Raw genomic sequence first — 23,652 nt, forward strand, 5'->3', positions numbered from 1 at the left:
AGCTGCATCTTACCGGTACTGACCTAGGGAGCAGAAAATTGACTTAGAGGGTTCAACTTAAATTGAGGACGACTCAGTGCACAATGGAACGGAAGATGATAGGTGTAACATTAAGGGGCAAGAGGATAGCGGAGTGGGTCAGGGAACAAACGCGTGTTAAGGACATATTATAGAAATTAAGAAGAAGAAATGGACGTGGGCAGGGCACTAATTTTCTAATTTTCTTTGAATCTCATTCGAATTAACGACTGATGTTTGGCCGATCCCCTGATTGGGTATGCGCCAATATTCAAAGGAACAACAACAACAACAACAACAACGTAATGCGAAGGCAAGATAACCGTTGGTCATAAAGCGTAACAGAGTGGATCCCTAGAGACGGCAAGCGTGGCCGGGGGCGGCAGAAAGTTAGACGGGCAGATGAGATCAAAGAGTTTGCGGGGATAAATGGTCGCTGTTAGCGCAGGACCGGAGTAATTGGAGAGTAATGGGAGAGGCCTTTGCCCTGCAGTGGACGCAGATAGGTTGATGATGATGACTTGGGTTCGGCTTTTTTGAGTTGCCAAACGTGTAGGAAAGAAATTTTAGGAAACACGGCACGATATAATATAAAGCAACGAAAGGGTAGTGCAGAGTTAACTGAGGTAACCCTGGTGCCCACCAAGGTTGCAGGGGTCCCTGCTTAGCAGACAGTCAGAGCGGTCATCCATCGCAGTGTGGCCTGGGTTCGGACAGTTGCTGTTTCAGGACGCTTCGCTTTACCTTCCTACACGTCACCACCGTTGGTCACTGCTAACGTTTGGGGGCTCGGGGTCAGCGGTGTCACCACCCACACTAACCATCAATTGGAATCCTTCTTTCCTATTGATGTTTATCATAGCATTAGTTTATTCAATTCATTCATTTATTCAATACTTATTTATTTATTTTTATTTATTCATTTGTTCAGATAATACTGCAGCCAATGGGCGGCCAAAGCCCGATTGGTTTAATATTACATGAAAAAATGAAGAAACAATAACTTAAACCAAGAAAAATTAGCAATTATAAATCGAAAGTGAAAAAAAGAACAGGTACACAAATGTATATTTTAATAGTAATGTTATAAAATAGAAAGCAGGGAAGCCACGCGTCCTTTCTTTAATTGAGCCGAAAAGGAAAAAGGCCCGCGTGTTCGATATTTAGGTGCACCTGAAAGATGCCCAGGTCGTCAAAATTGATCCGGAGCCGTTTACTACGGCGCGTCTTACCGCCTGAGTAGCGTCGGCGCGTTAAAGGTCATAATCAATTATCACGAAACCGGGAAGGACAAGAGAGGCGCAATGAAGCAGACATCTCCATATCATAACAAAACTTTACACAATAACAGGAAAGCTGACAGGCTCAGCACGTAATGTAGGGAGTGTTACGTTTTACTCGACGAACTGACTAATAAACTGAGGAACTATATTTGTAAAAGAGACTTCGGCCGGCAAGGCATTCCGATCACCTATGGCATTGGGGAATAAATATACGCAAACTTCTTCATCTTTGCAAAAACGGAGAACCTTTAGGAGGGTGATAGTTCCTGGTAGATCTGTTAGGCAAAAGTTGCAGACAAAAATGCCTGGTCAAGTTCAAGTTTACAGTTCCATTGTTGGTAAAGAAACTTTAGTCTGGCGTTTTTTCAGTGGTTCTGTTATGTCATGTTTGTTTTCAAATAGGCTGGTGGGCCAGTCATGTCGGCGATAACAATTATATATGAATCAGGCGACAAGCCTCTGAATTTGATCAAATTTGTTAATTTCGTTTTTATTGGGGGAATCCCGAAAGATATACACGTATTCTAGACAAGGCCTGCTTAGCGTATGATATACCAGAAGCAAAACATGAAGGGGACATTTTTTAGACTTGTGTTATAACAGCCCCCGTTCGCGCCGTTTTGAGGCGCAAATACTGTCCATATGCGTTGACCAAGTTACATTGTTTACAAACCTTATGTCGAAATATTTAAAGATATTGGTGCCCGAAATTGTTACACCCTTTACTGAGAATTTAGTATAAGGGGGCATTTTTAACAGCAGAGCTTTTCAGGCTGCCATAGGTTCCTCAATCACAACAAAAACACTCCAAGCCCTATGAACGAAAATGTGGTTAGGGAGGTTCCGGAGGTTCCGTTGTCAAACTCGAACCTGGGTCCCTCGCGTGATGCAACCGGCGTCTGCACGATTGAGGTATCGTTGCATTCTTGGCGCAAAACATTTCCTTTTGGTTGGTAGCGCGGGAAATTAGGTAGTCTGAAGTTGGGCGGTGGTTCTCGCACGTGCTAACGTGGTCTGCTTAGTGAGAGATGTGACAGTGGCCGAAACAATCCGGGCCTGCCAGTCATGAAGAACGTTCCGCGGCCACTCGAGAAGTCCATGTGAGGTGCAGCAGCTGGGTCTCCGACGAAGGGAGGGATGGCGCCACAGCTCTGCTCTTTCTCCAGCCTTCCACCACTGGGGCCAGCTGAACCGATTTTTATCAATTATGCGGATTACCCTGTTTTAGTTTGGTTAGCCTGATGCCCAAACGTTGCACCAATTGCACATAGAATTCAGACTGTTGTTGAGGGTATTTTGCCCATCAGTTGATTTGACAGCTCTCATAAAAATAATCGTCCGCACATACACGAATACCGAGGTTTTCTCGGACGCTTTAATGGATGTCATTTATCTACACCAGAAATAATAAGTATCCAAGGACACTTCCTGTACGTTTACGCCACACAAATTTTACGCGTACAATACAAAGCCATTCCCGCCAGTACTACGGGATATGTTGAAATGCCTTGTAAGGAGCGGTCGAATCTGTATTGAATGCAATTTCGTCTTGTGCAAACCTCAAGCATAGTTTTCCAGTGCATTATAATTGCTATCTAAAGCCTTCCCTTTTCTTTTATGTGCTCTGTTCGCCATACCTGCTGTACATGTATCCTTCAGGTAGTTGCTCGTGCCGATAATCAACCCAGTTCAGCTTGCTCTCTTCTCTTTCCGCCTCCTCCACACCGAACTGGTGAACGAGGCGGTTCAGGTAGCTCTCTATGCTTGCAGAACCTGCGAATATATTTTACAAAGACGTTGTTGAGCAAATTGTTTCTTTATGGTGCCCCAGTGAGAAATACCACCAAAATGCCCAGGGCTCTTGCAGGCGTGTCTCACGCGCACGTTCGCTAAGCTAAGCATACCCACGTAGGGAAATCAACCAACAATTGCCACAAAAAAAGTTCAGCGCTCGCCATATCGTGATAACACTCGCTCGGAACAAGGACACGTCATAGCGTACACGTAGCGTTCGTGCCTCGCTCCGAAAAAAAAATGAGACAGAGTCAGTCATCCTACCCACTAAGCCACGAAGGCGAGTTAATACCCGAGAAGCAAACGGCTTGTTCACTGGGACACGACTGTGGAGAAAGGAATCATGCCACTTCCTCGAGCCAGAACACGCGATGAAGTACACGTTGCACCTGCGGCGCTAATTTAAGTGTGGGCGTTCCGTTCTTTCATTTGTGGAAGAGGACCCCTCCTCACGTTGTCCAGGACAGCACCCCAATCGTTTATTCTTCGCCGTTATAGCAACACAGAAGGAGGAAAGGTCGTTGCGACAGCGACGAAGATGCGCTTGCTCCCTGAGGCGGTCGTCGAAAAATCTTTGAGTCTGCCGGATATATGACTTTCCGTAGGAGAGGTGAATTTTATAAATTACAACCTATTCCTGAGTGAACGAACGGCTCGTCGAGTCTTTTATCCCGGGCACACTTCTTGTTGTATGTAGCAACGCGAGGGCGGAGTTGGCTGAGCTCTCCCAGGGCTGAAAAGACGACAGGGGTACCTTATCCCAACCTGTGGTTAGATTTTGCGAAACCTCGTAATTGTACGGAACCACTTAAGGCCACTTTTCATCTCTTTGTTGCTCACTCGTGTAAGACCTAATACAGCTCCCCTTTGGAAAGTTGCCACAAAAGCATTCACGACCAAAAGAGAGAAACCAGCGGTCGATATCTGCTGCAACAACTACCCTGCATCATGCGTGCGCATGAATTCCGCAGGGCCGATTCTAGGGAGAGGCTAGAAATTGTCCTCTTAATTTCTGTGTTCCGTAGCCCCCTTTTGCTGGGTGGCACACCCGTCGGTGTCTATCGAGGCCAAGGGTGTGTTCGTCATTAGGCGACAGAGGCGGACCCCATCCCGCATGTATTCTTCCTCGGTTGGTTAGATGCGTCGGTTTCATCCATATCCAGGCTTGTGATGCGTAGGGACTCCGGATCATGCCCCGAGACTCGATTAGGAGCCACCATAGCCCGGGAATCATTAAACGGGCCCAAAGCAGGCCTCACCGCCACAGCTAGGCTTCGATTTGCGGTGTCGTAGTGAAACTTTCAAATAACGGAATATTCGTCAAAAGTTGGGCCAGCTTCCCAGTGTCTCTGGGGGCTGCCGAGGCTCCCCGAGACGATGAGTAACACGTTTGCAAGAAAAAATGTTGTCGTACTTGCAACCGGTATCGACTTCGCAAAGAAGATTGGCGCCAATTTCCTGACGCACTGTCCAACGTTATGAAAAAAACTGAAAATCGTTGCACTCAACGTGAATTCTGTCAAAGTTCACAGCAGTGGTTTGTCGTAATAGGCTCTGGAACCGTTAACCGCCCACTGTTGTTCACCTACTTGTCTCACTCCTCTGATGATGATTACAACGGAAATGCATGTTGCTGGGTTAGTTCGGCCTTAATGCTTAGACACAAAACTCCGCATGCGGACGGGACATGAAAAAGAAAAGATAGAACAAGCGCAGGTCCACTCTCGTCTTTTCCCTGTCCCCGCACCGTATGCATGCGATCTTTAATGTATTAATTTTGCCCAATGCAATTCAAATCTCCCGCCCTCGCAGTGCTCCCGCGCCCCTTGCCTAGAATAGCGCGAGCGAGATTTCTGTTCTTTTCGTCCTTGCTTTTATACCGCACGTGGCGGCGCCTTATTTCGCAGTTTGAAACGCGGGGACTTTTTGCGGGGACTTATAAGTGCAAAGCACTTTATGGGCTCGCCTTGTCGTACCTCGCTGCCTCGCTAACGGTCGATGCGACTGCCGGAATCAGGCGGCGGAGCGAGATAACGGGCCGAAGTAGAGCCTGATATACCGTCTTCAAGAGGTCAGGTGAGGCTTTGGTTAGCGCATCTATTGTTGCGACAGTTGGTGAAGCGTTTTCTTTTCTTGCGAGGTGTAAAAGAACCATTTCCGAGCTCATCTTGCCATCTTTATTTGCAATTGTATTGCCTGAATTGAAGGTTACGCCGTTGTGCTTCCAGGGAGGTATCCGCCGGTATTTCAAAAAAGTTGTTGATTTTTTTCGTTTTCGAATAGCGCGTTTGTCGTCGGAATATTTGAGTGCAGTACGCAGGAAAAAACTGTGTGGTGATCTTTCTGACACTGCATTTCCTGTCCCCTTGTATAGGAAAGATTATGTAGCTTACAGGCCCAGGTCGAGATGTATTAAAATGGGTTAAAATAATGCCAGTTGCAGCAGTGGTTCAAACGTTTTTTTTCTCGACACAAGCACTCTCCTTGTTAAAACATGGATGCAATAAGACGGTCTCTTTATGTCGGGGGGGCGGGAGAGGGAGATTGTTGGCTGTGCCAAAAACTGGAAGCTATTCAACATGTTTTCATTTATTTTTGGGACGGGGATTTCTTCTGTGATGTGCTGCAACAAACGCTGAAAAAAGAACTTCCAATCCACACGCACAGTATTTCGTATTTGTCCGTTCAAAATGAAGATTGTATTTCATTGGATTTCATCATGCTAGTGTGCCTGCACACTATATGGAGGTGTCTGATGCCAGTCCGGTACTACGACGTTGATGCGCATCCTGTCCGAGAATGTTTCCAAGAGGTCGTAATCTCGTTCTTTGAAGTTTTAAGGCCCAAGTTCGGGAGCCAGAGTGATTGTTATAGGTGGAGAAGCTAACAGAGACAAAAATATTTTAGCCAAAATAGCGCTATACTTTAACTAGGGTATGGTGGTTTTATAATTTAGTTTAACTTTAAATTTCCCTGTACTACTGCTTGTGTTTGTATCATCGGGGCATCTTTGGAAATAAAGACAAAAATGTGGTACATCCCTCTCTCATAGGAATGTGTAAAACACAAAAATGAATGGTTCCTTCATGTACGAAGGGTTCCCGAGCCTGACCCCGCCAGACCAAGTGACGCCTAAACGCAAGGAGCAAAAATTAACCTGTTTATTCCAGGACAACAGAACCGAAAAAGACATGCACAGGAACAGCAACTTGAAACACAACGGTCATGGGACCAATGCCGCAGCAGAGACTTGCCTCCATTCTAGCGTGTCATTCGTATACGGAGGCGCTGGCACAGAGGCGACAATGGTGGGCTCTCATTAGCGTCATGATGCGCCACTTCGCTTCACCTCTCCTTGGTGGTAGCACCAACTCAATGAGTCATACGGAAGGACATAAGGCGCGCTCGTAGAGCTGCTGACGTTGGTGCTCATAGCGCAGTCGGTCGAGCGCCCCGTAACTTCCACTGCACGCAAGGGCTGGAAAGAGCATGGGGTTGAATTCGGGTGCCGCACCGTCAATGGCACTTTATCTGCCGACGTCCGTGATGGCTATGACTTGAGTGAAGTGTTGGTGTACCCGGGCATAGAACACTTTCGTATTAAAAAAGACGCTTTGAAAACCACGTGGTTTAAATAGTCATAACCGTTCGAACCTCGTGAAACGTTGGCGCTGGTCATACGTCTCCCCGTTGTATAGCGCAAAAAAAAAACTTGCAGGTAGATTTCAGGCAAAATATGTGTTGATAACCGGCAGCCCCCGCGTTTATTTAGTTAAGAGGGCTCCTAGGGATGGTTCTTACGATAGCAAGCAAAAAAGGCACCCCTTAAAAAAATTGCCTGTTCGGAATCACGCAGAAGGCTCCAGCCGCACAAGAAAAAAACTGCGCGTTCGGAATGACGCAAAACAGCTACAGCACAGGGAATTAAAGGAAGCACGAAAAGAACAGAACTCCCGCTGGTGCAATTTCAGGCAGGGTGCGCGCGAGCACTGTAAAGGCAGGACATTTGAAATGCATTGGGTGGCAGCAGTGAGGGGATAACAGCGCTGCAGCCCATGACGGCGAATCATTGCTCTTCAGTTCCAACAGCTCCCCCAATGAGCGAGTGATTTGGATTTTTTTCTCTTACTATCAAACACAACAGGTGTTCCTAACTAAATGGAGGCGGGGATGGCTGGTATACAGACAGTTTTCCTCAAACGTACCTACAGTTATCTTTGCGCTAAACAACGGTTAGCTGTATGAGAAGCGACAGCTGTTCTGGCGTTTTGAACGGTTATGTTTCATGGAGCCGCTGTTTAGTTCTGTTACGGCACAACGCCGTAGGGCTCTACTTCGGTCAGTTATCTCACCGTGCCAACTGATTTCGGCTATCACTAGACAGCGAACGAGCTACGAAGACAAGGCGAGCATCAAAAGTGCCTTACACCTAAAATTGGCAATGCTAAAGGCAATATTACGCTTTAGAAATGCCATACGCAAGTTCATTTCTACCCTAATAAGCCAGGATAAAAGCTTTGCATTGCGACGGTTCCCACGTATTCACAGGATCGCCATGATCTTATTCACCGAAAGCTAAGGAAAATATTGCCTGTAAACTGTCAGTGGCCAAATAACAGCAATATGTCTTTAACCTTTGACGCTACCGTTGTTGTCGTCGCAGCAATACTAATATTTACGAATATTAATACCCCTGTCAAAAGTGCGTAATTAAGTGCACATCCACAGATTGCATCGGATACGGTGTCATTCCGGCGCACCTAAACCGCAAACGCGAATTTCAATCAGTAGGACAAAATGAGAACAAAATGGCGACTCGTGCTTCTTTCTGCTACGATTTTATTACCAAGAGCAATAAAAATTCATCTTGCAGTGATTAATAAGCAATAATGCACCGCTCGTACTGCAGAACGGATGCTTAGGATTGAAGCAGGGGGATTGAACATATTTACTTATTTAGCAATTCTGATAGCCCCAACATAGGGCCATAGCAGGGCGGGATACATAAAAAAACATGAAAAGCAACATAAAATTCTGACGTCATCGCAGAGAAAATGAAAGTCAAACAACATAGAAAAGGCTCCACATGATAAGCATTGCTGGCCAGTCAAAGATTAATTTTTCAACTTCATTGATGCAAGTTGTTTCAATAATTTTACTATCAGAGTCATTTCTTTCTTTCGCATCCAAAAAAAAAGCACACTTAAAATTTTTGGGGTGGAAAAGAACTGAAATCAGACCGAGTATTTTTCTCGACGTCGCTATATTAAAGAATTAAGTCTACAAAACGGAACAGACATCTTTTATCACATACCTAACCTAAGCTGCACAAGAAAGATGTGCTTGTTCAAATGTGCTTATGAAATTTTTTTCAAGCCACGTCGGCTGATGCTGTATGCCCGGCCTGCCTCCAAAAGTAATTAGCAAGGGCATTCAGGGCTTGGTGCCCCCTCTGACTGGACGCCTGCGTAGCACGAGTGGGTCTCGCATATATATATGTCCACCGCACGTGCCTCGCTTTCCCACCACGACGCCACGCTGTCCTTCAGGGACTGGCACCCGTTGTGCAGAATGCACGCGGCCTTCATACCCTGTTTGACATGTGCCAGGCGAGATTCCATGCGCTTCATTACGAAGCGGAACCGTGCCTTCAGAGCTCTGGCCGAATGCACACGCTACAATGCGCCTTCGCCGACTCTTCTGAGTCATAATGGGAACTGAAAGCGCAAATTAGACACAGACAAAGAAAAGAGACAACAAGACGAGCGCTTGTCCTGTTCTCTCCTTTCTTTGTCTGTGTTTAATTTGCGCTTTAGGTTCACTTATGCATCACCAACAGGCCGAAACCATGACCCTTTTGGTTTTTTGAGACACTGGCAGCGTGCGCGTATAGCGTCGTCAAGTGTGCACAAAGTGGAAATGCTTGGCCGCACAAAATAATGAGTGGCACCTTAGTCCCACTCATAAGAGCAACCGGGGTGTTGAAGTCCTCGCTCAGCACGATTCTGCACAGGTTCGAAGCCCCGTACACACCAGCATCACGGCATCCACCTTGGCTGGCTACCAATGTTGGGATACAGGAACAGGTAGCGGAGGTTAACTAGGGCAAGTAGTATGATACTATACCTGCAAGAAAAAACACCCCTAAGTTTCAAACATTCAAGTCAGTAGACATTGTTGCTTTCCTTTCACGAAATCTAAAAAATTATTAACTTTGGATTGGCAATACAGACAAATTCGGGGTTACACAGAAATGCTTACGTGAAATGGAATTAAGGATCATGCAGCCTTTTAGTGTCAATTCGCAGCGAATACAACCATTTTTACGCTGCGCCTAAAATATACTTTGAGCGCACACAATAAAAAAAAAATAGAAGAACCTACCACCCCTTGTAGTTGCAGTGATCTCCTGATTCTTTTGGATGCGAACAGGGAAAGTGGCACCCATCCGGTGCGCCAAATGCTTGGCGTGAAATTCTCGCTTGTGCGCGGCTATCCCATACAGAGGAACCATCCCCAACCAATCGTCCTCAAGAATTGTGATGGCAGCAGCACAAAACTCTCTGAACAGCGCATTGACAGTTGATCCTCCGATGGCAAACAGGTGGGCAATCGCCCTATCCTCAGCTTTAGAACAGAGGCGATAAAGGCCCATGGCCACGCTTTTCAACGGAGTTTGGGTCTTTCATCACTGCCTTGTGGTGCTCCAGGAATGGCCGACAGGACTTTACAAAGTAGCCAAATGTAACTAGGGTTCCCAGCAAATCTTTCTTGAATGTGCTGGTCACACATGTGTTGCAAGGGTTCTTCGAACCACCGTTCATTTCTCTGGAAGGTCATTAGTGATCGGGGAAAAACTTTCGCCGCCACTGCAGCGATGGCAAACTTTTTCGCACAAAAACGAACTTCAATAACTTTTGATGTTGCCTTGTACGTTTCATTTCCACTTCAAATGCCTGCTCCTCGCGCAAGCGCTTGGCTCGGACGCACATAAAGGCAGCTAGAACGTGCTTCCATTGGCTCTCGTCGGTGTTGGCACCGTCGTTTTAAGCCATTTTCCTGCGCTCTGCTTTGGATATGCTACGTGCTAGTCTTGGCCGTTCGAGCACTTGTGGTTTAGTGAAACTTCTGCTTTTTTGCTTGATACGCAACAAAAGTGTTCAGACCGTTTTATTTTTCACGCCAATATTTCTATATTCAACAAAATCTTTACGACCGTTATTGTCACTGTCATCACTGCCAAACACACAATATTTCGTCGTTTAGCAGCGCGCAGCTAAAGCATCATTCGGGAAGCCAAAGTGCTATCGGCGTAAGTGCACCTAAATAGGCACGTTTGACGGCGGTATAAGAGTATCATTCTAAGTTTCGGGGGCTATTGCCTAAAACGGTCTTGCGTCGGTATGTGGCTGCAAATACTACGTCAGTGCTTTCGTGGGTTCATACACGAGTTGTATTTTTGAATGCGGCGGACGTTACACAGATCTTTGACCCCGAAATACTGGGTTTTTTTATCTCTTTACGCGTATTGAGTGATCTGCCGCCGTTTATTGTTTAAAACAAAACCACCAGCGCATAGTCTTGTCCTGTTGACCTTTTCTGTCCACTTCATTGCCCTGTTTCGGCTGCCTTTCAAAATTTACCAACCAGCGCAAATTTCTACGTTGTGTAAAACTAGGGTTTCTTTGTGAGGTTCACAAAAATAAAATTCTGACTACACATGTCTTGATATGTCTCTGGAGTTCTGAAGGTGGCTCTTGGACAATGTTTAACACAATGACTTTAAAATAGGCCCGATTTAGAGAAAATGTGCTTCAATTTTTGGGTAGAATAAAATAAATTTCCTAGAATTTTCAAATTATGAATGGTGAGAAAACAACAGCATCAGGTATAAAGTTTTCGAGCACAGTTACGGTTGTGGGCAGAACGCTAGCCAGCGAAATTGCCAAAAATTTGAAACCATGATTTGCATGGAAAGAATACTGAACCTGAGAAAAAGTCTCGGGATGTTTCCTTTGCTTTATGACTGCATTTGGTGTAACATGTCCTGTCATTTTGCCTTGGGTTAAATCTAGCCTTAAAACTGCCGAGCAACACCTTAGGAACTTTGAATGGTTTTTCTAAACCTCGCGGTCGTCGTTGGGCGGCAATTGAATGCGTTTGATGCGCGCATTAACTAAAACGTTCACCCAGAGAAACGTCATAATTAAGTGAGGAAAGTAGAGCTTACCTTCATCTGCAAAAACCTGAAAGAAAATTTTGATGCTAAACGTTCACAGTGCAGAAGGAGACGACAACGACGAAAAAACAAAAACAGGCATGCACCCAGTGTGAAATCTGCTTAGACAATGGAGCTGTGGTTCTTTTGTGTCGGATCCAACTTAAATGGACGCTCGCCTAAAAACGAAAGGGCATTGGCAACGCAAATTCAACGGTTCATCTAAAAAAACCTGCAGCTGAACATCAGTGACAGGAGGGTGGTTAACCTATATGAATAAGGCGAACAATCTTCTGCGCGACCGCTGTGCCCTGTATCGATGGTTCTGGGAACCGTGCTTTTCGAAACATGGCACCTGCGATCGGCTGAACGGCGCGCCGCCGCAATCGATCGTGAGGGCCATGTCGAAGCCCGCCAGCGGGTGTGGGAACCTGCTCCTACCGCTGAGTGAACCACAACTTACAGAAGACGAACAAAAAGGATCGACCTTGAACAGCTCCATTGTTAAAAGGCACACAGCCAAATGCGCTCCTTTAAAGTAAATTACTTCTCAAAATACGACACGTTCATACGCCCTACGTAATGCAAATGTTGATACATGCAGAGTATCGTTTCCCCTTACATCTTGAAACGATTGGGGCAAACCTAATAAATGTTTAAGTTCATAGATCCGGACTGAGAGTGCAAAGATTTATTCATTGTCAGCTAGCGTGATTACACAAAAAATACGCGCAAGCGATCTCCTCTAGTTGTGCGATTGCCCAAGTTTTGTGGTTCTTGCTTCAACCGTGATGCCAGACTGCATAAAACGAGGGGGGCGAAAATTCACCGTGGTGCAAGAGCACGACCTGGCTGGGAAGAGAAGGATTCCGGTAACATCTTCGTATGGGTCTTAAGGTGTATGCCGCGATAGCGTTACTTCGGCTCCCAGGTAGCACCTTGGAACGTCATTGCTTTACTTACGATATATGTTTTAGATGCACTAAAGGTCAGCGAAGAGAGAAAAACTAGCAGCAAGGGTGTTTTATCACTGTGGCCCATGAGACACAGATGCCCTCTGTGCTTCTGGGGCTTAAGATGTGAGCGTGAATGGTTGTGGCAGCGGGGTGTTGGTTACTTCAAGCGAGGCGTTTACACTTAAACTATTTCGATGTGGTTATTCTGTAATGACTATGCCGGACTGACGGTTTTGGTTTCTTTTCTATAAGACATAGAGAGTTATTGGGGTTAGGAAAAAATGGGTAAACAGATGGTAGGGAGCTCGAAGTTGGAACCTGAAATCTACGATCAAAGGTGCATTCCAGTTGGGAGCATTTGCCTCCCCACTGAGACCTTTGTTCGGTCCCAAGTGGGACGACTTCATCCCAGCTAAAATTAGTTGAACATTTTTACTGCATCAAGCTCACACTGATGACATGCCGAACGGCATGTGTTGGAAATAAACAGATTGAACTTCCCGTTTATTTATACATCTCCGCATCTGCCGAAACGCGGCAACGTACCTGCGTATCGAACACCGTGCCAAGAAAGTAAACTCACCTTAGAACGACTGCCCAAATAGGAAGGTATGTTACGAACTTGTAACATTGTGAGCGTAAGCAGCTTTTTTCCTTGCCCTCTCAATCAGCTCATGCTCGTCTGTAGGTAATAAGCTGGTCAAAGGCCCCTCTCGTATGTTCACAGAAATGTAATATGTAATGTTTGAACTGTCATTTCGTAAGCATACCCTTAAACATGCATTGCTTGAGGGAAATGGAGTGGATGAATGATGATGCATGATGCTCCCACCAACCATCTCCGCCTACATTTATATTTTCAGGTACTTCTGTTTGTTTATTCTCCGGAGAGCTCTTCAATTCTTCGGCATTGATCACGGGGAAACATCGCATTCATATTTGCAGCATCAGGAGGCGTTAGTCACATTTTTCGGTGAGGTGAATGCGGTGGTCGTGGAAGCAGTGTGCACTGCACGTGAGTCAATACCTCTTCGTCGGCGGCCCGTTCTCTACCAAACCTTTGCGTCCGGTGTCCAGGTGACGTTAACTATCTTCATTGTGGATGCATCAGAGTATCATGCCTTAGTGTTTACGTATTATCCCTACAAATGATAGTCTAACAACCTTTGTGAGTATCTAATCGTGTTTAAGTTTCCATTCCATACTTCCTCAAGTCAGATTACCAGTAGGATGGCTCTAACTTCCCCGTTTTCCTTCCAGTATAAAAAAAGGGCAATCCAGAACAATTGCTGCCTCTACTTTCGTACGTCCTGGTGTAGGTGTATGCTCTGTTCTCATGACAGAGAAACTTTCCTCGGACGAAGTTGATCCTGCAATATCGCCACTCGTCGTGTAAGCTTGGTTCCATGTTTTCAGTAGGCGGAGTCGCTGGATCAGTGAGAGGACCGTGATGGCGCGCAGACAATAGGCTTCCGGAGTGCGGGTTGTCGTTTTCCCTACAAGAGTCAGTCCAGATTTTGTTTTCAGACCCACGCTCTCGGTGCCATGAGATTGGTTTCTCTGATTTCTTCCAAATCGGGTTAAAGACCGATTGATGCACTTATTAATCGCCGTCGTTGTCAACAACCAAGTTATATCCCCTAAAGGACGAAGGCCTCTCCCATGGGCCATTCCCCGCCCAGGCGCTGCGCTTCCAGAGTCCATACGTTGCCTACAAACTTTGCTGATTTCTCCCTCCATAGAGATGAAGGCATTTCCCTTCTTCTCGAACCGTCTGTGTCTGTTCATTCATTACCCTGGTGGGCCATACGTTGTCGGTTCGCCTCACGGTAAAAATGGCGGCGTGGAAGGCTGTCTTATATTTGTGTCCTGCTGATCGGCTTCACTTGATTTTCTTCGAAGCGTGTATGGTAGGCTCTCAGAAATTCTGCTCATGATCAGTGCGTACGTGAGTCGTACCGTTTCTTCTCTCATTTCTGCTATTCTTGTGGCTGGGTGCGTGATCCTCTGGCAATTATTTAACGAGTTTTTTTTTCGCGATTGTGAGATCTGCTTTGTCGCTTCACCCCAGAGCAACGACGAGCAGTCTTACGTTACTGTTATCGTGGAGCACACCGGTACCTATTTTTACAGGGACTTTAAACCTGGCCCCGTGCGCCATCGGTTGCCAAACGAATTTCGCGGTGGAAACAGAACCGAGGCAATGTCGACGCGTAGCTCCGAAATTTATGTACTCAGACGCCATATGCAACGTCTTGTTTTATTTTTTTCTGCTTATAATATCTCTTCCGTAATTTTTGGGAGACTAGTGTTAATACTTCGCCCCAGTTTTAGTTTGGTCACCCAAAATAGGTGCCGGCATCAGTTCCTGTGCAAACCAGGCCATGGTGGCTCAGTGGGTAAGGCGCTGCGCTGCTGAGGCAGAGGACGCGGTTCGATTAACTGCCGTGGTGGCATTTTCTGAAAGGAAGCCGAAAACAGAAACACCTGTTTGTCGATACGCTTCTGCACTTGGAAGAACCCCGTGTTGTCGAAATCAATCTGAAGCCCAACACTACCACGCGCCTCATAGCGCAGGTTCAGCTTCAATATGAGAATTGCCGAAAATTCAAATGTTCTATCTGCCGATGGAACGGCCTTTTGGTGTAATGGCGTTAGCTGCGGACACGCTGGTGACTGTCCGCAGAGCAGGCCACAACCCAAAGGGCGAAGAACAAACTTCACTGCTCAGCCGTGGTATCTGCTGAAAATGTCTGTTGTTTCTTTCGTCACTGACAAAGTGTCCTTGTCCTCGTTTCCTGAGCTCAGTTGCCGCTGCATCGCATTCGACCGTATTCCGTTGAGATGCTAGGGGTCAGCCCTTAAATTAAATCGTGTTGCCTCCATCGTAACTTCCGGGTGGAAGCTATAATGTATTTTTCCGGAAGCTTGATGAGCACGGCTGACAATGGAGGGCTACCAGCCACGGCAAAATCCAAAAATGAGCCTAATAACGCTATCGCGTAAACATGAAGGAGCAAGAAGAGCACGAATGCTAAGAGGTGATATTTTTCGTCATTGAGGGAAAACTAATCAGAGCGCCTGTGCCCTCAGCAGAGGGGGACGTATGCAACACGTACAAATTTAAAATACGCATCCCTCAAGAATTGACGAGGTATGTCGCATCGTAATGAAGTAACAAATGCGATGACCACCCAAGCAGCCTTGAGAGTTATTTTTACAAGAGGATTTTCATGTGGCATCGGAACAGTTCTACAGTCAAACGGCAGACAGCAGCCCCTTCATTTGAAATGGGCCGACAACATAGATGTGGGCGTAGCATTACGGGGTTACTTGATTTGATTGATTGATTGTGGGGGTTTAACGCGCCGACGCAACGCAGGCGATGAGGCGCGCCGTAGTGGAGGGCTCCGGATTAATTTTGACCACCTGGGGATCTTTATCGTGCGCCGAAATCTCGTACACACGGGCGTTTTTGCTTTTCGCCTCCATCAGAAAAACGGCCGCCGCGGCCGGGAATCGAACCCGCGACTTCGTGCTCAGCAGCGCAACGCCTTAGCCACTGAGCCACCGCGGCGGGTATTACGGGGTTACTGTGGCAACGCAAGCGTACATTGGCGCATCATCCCGTCTGCCCTGCGTACTTCTTATCAGAGCACGAAGTCTACCAGGTTGCTTTGGCAGTCAATAAACCGAGTCCAAAGTGGTAAGCCGCAACCATTCTCGTGTGAAACACCTTTTCTACTTCGCTTGCTACCACTTGTGATATTAGTCCACCTGATATATTCTTGTCTAGGAATACCACAACTTCCACGACAATGATACTCTAAGAATACAACTTATTTTATCCCATTTGAAATGGTGTAAAAATTAAGAGAAACGGGAAAGTTTACGTTTGTATTTAGCCTAGCTAGACCTGCCTGAATAGTTCAGTTTTATGGCGAAGATGTGTATGGTGAACTCCACCGCACCTAGTTTTCATTCCGGTGAATCCGCTTTTCTCGACACCGCTTCTCTTCTCCTTCTTGCCACCACCGATGCTTCGTTCAAAAGTTTTATACCCCTCGGCACCACCGATGCCTCTCAAAAATTATACAATTGGCTCATAACGACGCTAGCGCTGTTATCACCACTTTCCCATTCAACCGGCTATCAGTCAGACGTGTGTCCTTCCGTCTGAGGATGAAGAGCGGGAATCCAAGCAGCGTCAGCACGCACAGAAGTGTAAATGGTCTCAAAAACAAGGGAAAGCCGCAGCCGCAGAACGTGCAACCACCACCATTACCACTCCAAGTTTCACGTTGTCGAGTAGCCGCGAATCCTCCCCCCCCCCAGATAAACAGGAACTAGCCCTCTTGGAACGCTAATCTGAGCCAATAATTGTTGTTTAGCTTGACGGGCTTTCGGCGCAAAATTTTCTCCTGTGTCCTTCACATCTAAGCACGGGCATATCCCAGGTTGCGGGTTTTGTCGTGCACGGGTGGACGGTGGAAAAGAGTGGTTATGGGAGTGCGCTCGCTGCAAAGCCTCATGCCTTCACCATTGACATGGGCATTGTGCTGGTAGGAGGTTTACACACTGACGTCACACGGTGCAATGTGAAGTATATGCGGTCCTCCATTGTCGAACGGTTTGGGCTGGTCAGTAAACAGAGAGACTAAGATTCCTACGACGCGGGAAAAAATATGACAGCCCCAGGTTTGTCCACTATCATGAAGATCCAGGGGTTCCTAGTCTTAATATTTATTGGACTCCGAAGTATGCTCAATCACAGATTATAAACAAACGTGCTTTGTTTTCTGCACTCGGTAGAGAGTGCCCAGCTTCACTCGTCATCCTTCTTCATATTTCGCAGAGAAACGGATTTTGTTAATCCCATTTTGTCCACAAGCGTACGTTGGTGGTCAGAGAAACGGGCTTGTTTAAATCTATTTATTTGGTGACCAAAGCTTTGAAGGTGGCGAATGCCGGCTGTTGATGCCAATTCATATTTTTTGCCTTTTGAGAGGCTTTGCGTATAACTGAACACGGGATTGTATGGATCTCCAAGCTCTCGTCCCCCACACGTTTTGTTATTAGAATGACAACAAACCAGTGTAAAGTCTGAAGGACACCTTCATTGGGTACCTGGCTTGTGAACGCCAAGCAGTGAACATTTCTGTGAAATACTTTCGGAAGTATCCCGGCGGATTCACCCACAGTCCAATCAGGGAATGGCTCAATGCCACGACCTGGCTTGTGATACTATTTGGCACGTTCACGGCGGCGATGCCAAATACTTCTGTCCTATGTGTTTTTGCAACATGGCAAAGGGTTGACGTCCATCACACCTATTAACCTCATCTGGCTGTTCCCGTATTTGCAGTTGCGCAGGATTCCCTGTGTAACAGACTATCTGGTAAAGTCAAGTCACAAAAACCAAGCTCGCACCCACCTCTCAAAATCTGCTTCACTTCGAAACACAGAGGCATTGATAGAATGTTTTTTTGCAGGGGGGGGGGGGGGGGGGGGGCTAGTATTCTCAGTCAAGAAGATAATTTAGTTTGTTTTTTAATGTACTGCAGACCTTACCCCTCCTGCTTCCGCCTTGCTTCCGCCCAACGAAAAACAAAAGGAAAGTAAACCCGCAATGTGTGCGTGTGTTTACTGAAACGGTCATTGCTTGATTTTGCACTGCATTTGTACACAGCGTCTCCCTCCCCACCTTTCGCCAATGTCTCGCAAAATAGCAGTGCATTTCGCGTCTAGTTTGTGCGGTGAGTCCAACCTGGCTTAACTTTCGACGAACGTATTTAGCATGTCAGAAGCTGCACTGGGTTTTTTATTCCCGTTTCTTCCGAACTTGCACAGCCGTTATTTTTCTGTGGTTTCCTTATGTTTCCTTGGTTCTTGCTATAATGTGTGAGTGGACTCATATTTAAGCTTAAGTGGACTCATATTCATGCACAGCTTTGGAATATTCTTAAAATTTTCTCATGGCTTTGTTTTTGTAAAACGTATACATTATTGTTCGGGATGGGATAATCACATCCCCGAAACACATATATATGTGGCGTATATATTCGAAACCAAGCCGCATTCGTTGTCTGCGCTGCAAAACGAAACCAGCCTCTCACTGTTGAAGTATCAGGTTTAACTGAGGCGAGAGTACAATTCACGTGTGCCTGACGTATCCGGATGTGAAAGTGGTGATATGATGCTGCCGTGTCCTACGCCAGAAGAGCGGCGACGAAGCGCGCAGAACCGTGTCCCCGGGTAGCACTTGTTGGCGTTCTACCACTCTACGAAGACGCAACTGCTATTTAGGTGGTCTAAACGTACTATTTCCTTATAGACGACTCCATAACATACTTTTTAATACGCGGAAAGGCGAAAACAAGTGAAACAGAACCAAAACACTGCCCGAGCCCCTATCAGCCACGTATCGCTCATCCCGTGAACGACGCGGCGAAGTGGGGCAAGGCGGCGCACCAATTGCGAAGCCGGAGGCGTATAGTCAATGCCACCGGAACTATGACATTCATACAAAATTCAAATTTTGAATCCCATCTGTAAGTGGTTGCACAGTGTCGCAATTCACTGAGCTTTCCGGTAATTGGTTCCAGTACGAATTGTAAGGGTGAAAAACAATGTCTGTGAGCATTCTTGTGGCTAATAGGCTGTTGAGCCACTTTGTTGTGAGTTGTTCGCAAAGTGTGTTTAACGCGTTCACGGGGATCTTATTGTGGAATTTTAAAGTTGGCGTGGTTCAAAAGTTGTACACATTTTAGTTTTTATGTTATCCTTCAGTGCGCCAGTGAGTGAAGTTCGGCTTTGTTTAATAAATGCGTGACACTAGTGCATTCTGAGGAAACAAACCAAACGGCAAAGGTTTTGAATTCGTTCGATTTTCCTGATTAGATATTGTTGATGCGGGTCCCAAATGTTATCTCACGGGTCCCAAATAATGAAACGATTGGCCTTATAAGGGTGTTAAGGCACTTGGCTTCACTTCACGTAGCGCTTTACCCACTTTTGTTCTTAAAAATGCCAATTTTTCTTTCGCTTCGGAGCATGTGACATTAATATGTGACTCCAAGGTAAGGTTGGACATGAGCGTAACGCCCAGATATTTTACATGATTACTTTCGCCAATTTCATTATAACCAGGAGTGTAACCAAACTTAACCGGATTTTTTTATTAAGTTAGGCTTCAGTTCTTTTGGCATTGAGTGTCATCCCTTACTTTTATATTATGCGTGAATAAACTGCAAACAATTGTTAAGCTGAATTCGGTCTTTCGTTGTGTTTTCACCTGAGTATATGCCGCAGCTGTGTGCGAACAACCGCAATTGAATGGGTGAGTTAATGCACAAATGAATGGCACTAATGTAAATGATGAATAAGATGCGCGTCAACACCGATACCTGGGGAACCCCCGAGAAAACATGCTACCTATGTGGTACATGATTCTTTATGACAACGAATTACTTTCAGTTGCAGAGATAGCAGTCTACGCATGAAACTATATTTCCTTCAATTCCGATAGCCTGCATTTTCGTTATTATATCTCGATGTTCTACGACATCATTCTCTTTTGAAAAGTCTAGAAAGATCGCATCTATTTGTCCTCTATCATTAATCACATTAAACATATCACCAGTTATCTCTGCAAGCTGGTTTATGATTGATATAAGTCACCATAAGCCACGTTGCTGAGGGTACAGCAAGTCATTTCTTTGTAAATGTCTAAGGGTGGTTTTAAACGTGATGTGCGCCAATACCTCACAGCATGTGCTAGTTAGTGAAACCGAACGTTGATAGCTATCATCAGGCCACGAACCGGAGTTACGTACGGAATATCTTTTGCCCATCACCAGTGATCAGGGAGCGGCAATGTTTGTAAGAATGGCGTGTGCAATTTAAACAAGAATTGCCTAAGCCAAGGGGGAGATCTGGTAAGAAAAATGTTTCATATGTTATTGGGACCAGGTGACTTCTCTAGGTCAAGCTTCTGTCACAAGTCAAAAGTTTTTTTGAATGTCAATTACAAGTTCCGGCATTGTATGTATGTATGTATGTATGTATATGTATGCATGTATCTATGCATCTAGGTATGTAAGTATGTATGTATGTATGCATGCATGCATGCATGCATGCATGTATGTATGTATGTATGTATGTATGTATGTATGTATGTATGTATGTATGTATGTATGTATGTATGTATGTATGTATGTATGTATGTATGTATGTGTTCGCAGAAACGCTTGTCAACAAGAAAACAACGCCACGTGGTTCTTTGCTCCTTTTTGACTCTATGACACACCGCTGCTACTTCAATAAAGATGGCTTGGCCAAGCTACCACACCAAATACAATGAAATTTCCCCATGATCTCACTGTATAGCCGAGTTTCATGGTAGCAGTCACTTTGAAGAATTTCTAAACTATACCTAAATTTGCGCGACCAGTGGATATATTACAGCAGTGTAAAGCAGCCGTCAGTTTTCTATAAACCTCTTAAAAAATCGTGTTTTGTTTTACTAGAAATACCTGATAAATTTTTAGAATAAATTTTTACCATAGCGAGTGGGGCAACTGCAGTGAAGTGCAAGAATAAAAAAACGAGCACAGAAGAGCAAAAAGATGCGAATATAAACGACAAGAGTAAACATTTAGCCTGAGCAAATGAATTAGGCTTGTTCAGAGAGGGGAAACTGATAGCCATGGGGAGGATGTGCTATCCAGCTGGGAAAAAGAATATGAAGCTGATGGTAATAAAAAATATAACCTTGAAACGATATCGGCAGAAACATGGTAAATTGTCGCGTAATCAGTTGCAATGGATTTATGCTTTTACATATATTACCCTGACTGAAAGACTAATGCACTACTTTTTATTCAGACATTTAGAACACCAAAAGTAGGGTCTCCCAGAAACTTCGCCTGTAGAGAACAGTCCGGTACTGAACGCGAATTTACGGCAACATGTTTTGGATATGCCGCTTCAAGAAAGCATAGATTCATATTTACCACAACAACCAGAAGGACCACCTTCTTGTGAAGCATCCACATGTTTTCTTTAACCGCCACACAAAGTAGCGAGCCCTAACAGCCTACGAAAATTCAATGACATTTTTATTACCCCTGCAGCGTTCAAAACAAGCAGTATAAATGGCCATTGTTTCCTCAATCAAAACACGAGGACCCAAACCGAAAAGAAGCCGAATACGTCTCTATTCCTAGAAAATCTTCCCCCAGAGCGTTTAGATCAGCTGGAATTTCTCAACACCAACATTTGGACGGGAATACATTATTTATTTAAACTTTCCTTGTTTAGAGCAGAGTCCAGTCCCAAAGGCCCCTTTTACGCGCGCAATTGATGGCTCATAAGAACTACTTCATTGATTATTGATTATAACACTAGAGGGCACTGATGTAGAGCTCTTTTCAGTAACGTATGGCACCTTTAGTAGCTCCAAGAAACAAGATCAGCGGCACGTGATTTTAGGTTATATAGCGCCTTTTCTAACGGTGAGGTAAATTTATATTGCTTAGAGTAGCTTACAATGATCTGCTGTTCTTTGTATTACGAAGATCGGTGGCACAGTCCGAAGATGGTTGTCAGATGTTGTAAAATTTTAAGCAGTGTTTTATTGGCAATGCAGTCCTTAACCCCTATGAACAAAAAATGTTTAGACAGATAGACTGAACTGACAAGGCGTGCGCAACGCCATTAGGTTGAATCACTCTAGGAAACCTTCTGCAGATATCCTTGCTATGACAACGCCGTCCGAGGCACTTCGTCGTAATCCCGTCCGAATATCCGAGCTCCAAAATATTTTGCGTTGGCAGCAAGGCAAAACATTCTAAATTTGAAAGCTTTCTAAGTGGTGGACAATATGTTGGAATAAAATGAAGATTGAGTAGATGATTACCGAATAAAAACACCATAACATCTGAAAATGGTGGTTTTTGAATAACTGCAAACCAGGGTAACCCTCAAAAACTGCAGCGCTAGAGTAGCAAAAATGAACCTAGTGTTTAATATCAAAATAGAAATGGTGTAATTTGGAGCAACACATATAGCGAACTCGCAACATGCTATGAGTCCCGCTCACCTCTGGTGCTTTTCCTCTTGCGTCGCGCTCCTTCCAAGGTAAACACAGTAAATGTTTGCTCAATTTAAATTTATCGCGTTCCAATGCTACAGGCCTGGTTCATAGATGCCAGCGCTACAGTATGGCGGAGACGCCTGTGAATTTAGATGCCCAACTTCAACGTTTATAGAACCCCGTTGCCCTACTTCACGTGCGTTCTAAGCAGAACGCGGAACCAATCTAGTGTAACCATTTGTTGCAATAGCCGTTGGATTTTTCAAGATTAGGCCAGGTAGCGCGGGGAACAGTAGGCGACCATTTTCTGAAGTTGATGTAGTATTTTACGTGCTTTCGCAAAAAGCAAGCATCCGCAAATTTTTAAATAAATGAACACTGCAAATGTCCCTCATGTATAGATTTTCGGCCGTATTTTTTTATATTGTCTCGTCCTTGTTCCACAGTGTTGACAAGTATGGCCATATAAACCGGACTTAGACATTTATATTTGGCTATGAGTATACAAGAATATTGCGCAGATATTGCTTCACTTGGGCCAGGTGGATAAGTCTAGTGACAGACAGACAGAGACAGGCAGACATACAGACAGACCAAAATTTTTAGGTTTAAGTAGCCCAAGAAAGGCTATTGCTATTAAAACCAGCACACCGCATTAGATAGGTTAGAGTCCTCCTTGTTAGGTTTAATGTTTGAAACCTTTTGCAGTAAGTGGTTGGCTACAGTTTGCGCCGATAGTTCCTGGAAAAACATAAGTAAACCTCAATTACTTTCATAGCAATCACGAACACAGTAAGAAGACCGAAAGTTAGAACTACGTAGGAATATCTTTCTGATAAAAACAACAACGTTCGCACAACAACATTATTACTTATTATTGTAAAGTATTTGTCAGAAACAAGGAAGGCACCAACACAAGAGATCAGCCCTCTCTTATTTGTTTGATTGCTCTCGAATGAGTCTTACTTACCATTATATGGTTTCACAGTCGTATCTGGTGCGACGTTTCGGCATTTCGCAGAATTTCGACATTCCGGTGCAGCCGGGCAACACGCATGCTTTATTGTCCGGAGTGACGCAAACCTTAAAAAACATTTATTGTGGCAATAAAATGCAAGGAAAACGAATGTTGAGAGAAACAAATAATGGGCAATTGTTTTAACACAGCTTTGATTGTGATATCCTGAAATGGTATATATATGTATGTATATATATTGACACCCACACACAAACAGACACACACACATGCATATATCTATACATATACACCAGATGTTCTTAGTGACT

At 45.0% G+C, this 23,652-nt stretch overlaps 1 protein-coding gene across 3 annotated transcripts in view; it reads right to left on the reverse strand.

Annotated features, from left to right (window-relative positions):
- The window catches only part of LOC144169251 (uncharacterized), a 62,407-nt gene extending 38,977 nt beyond the window's left edge, over positions 1 to 23,430 (reverse strand). Inside the window, exons 1-4 of one of the 3 annotated variants that reach the window (XM_077698308.1) lie at positions 23,336 to 23,413; positions 23,017 to 23,106; positions 11,326 to 11,341; positions 2,939 to 3,074 (exon numbers count right to left, since the gene is read on the reverse strand). In XM_077698308.1, the coding sequence (XP_077554434.1) occupies positions 2,939 to 3,074; positions 11,326 to 11,341; positions 23,017 to 23,106; positions 23,336 to 23,338 (245 nt within the window). In that variant the 5' untranslated portion in view covers positions 23,339 to 23,413. Of the gene's footprint in view, positions 1 to 2,938; positions 3,075 to 11,325; positions 11,342 to 21,283; positions 21,376 to 23,016; positions 23,107 to 23,335 lie in introns of those variants that run through there. The other 2 variants (XM_077698310.1, XM_077698309.1) reach the window with 2 other exon arrangements.
- Positions 23,431 to 23,652: the final 222 nt, after the last annotated feature.

Source organism: Haemaphysalis longicornis, unplaced genomic scaffold (assembly GCF_048455015.1).
Source record: "Haemaphysalis longicornis isolate Haplotype H1 unplaced genomic scaffold, Haemaphysalis longicornis Haplotype H1 scaffold_2, whole genome shotgun sequence".
Taxonomy (NCBI): Eukaryota; Metazoa; Arthropoda; class Arachnida; order Ixodida; family Ixodidae; genus Haemaphysalis; species Haemaphysalis longicornis.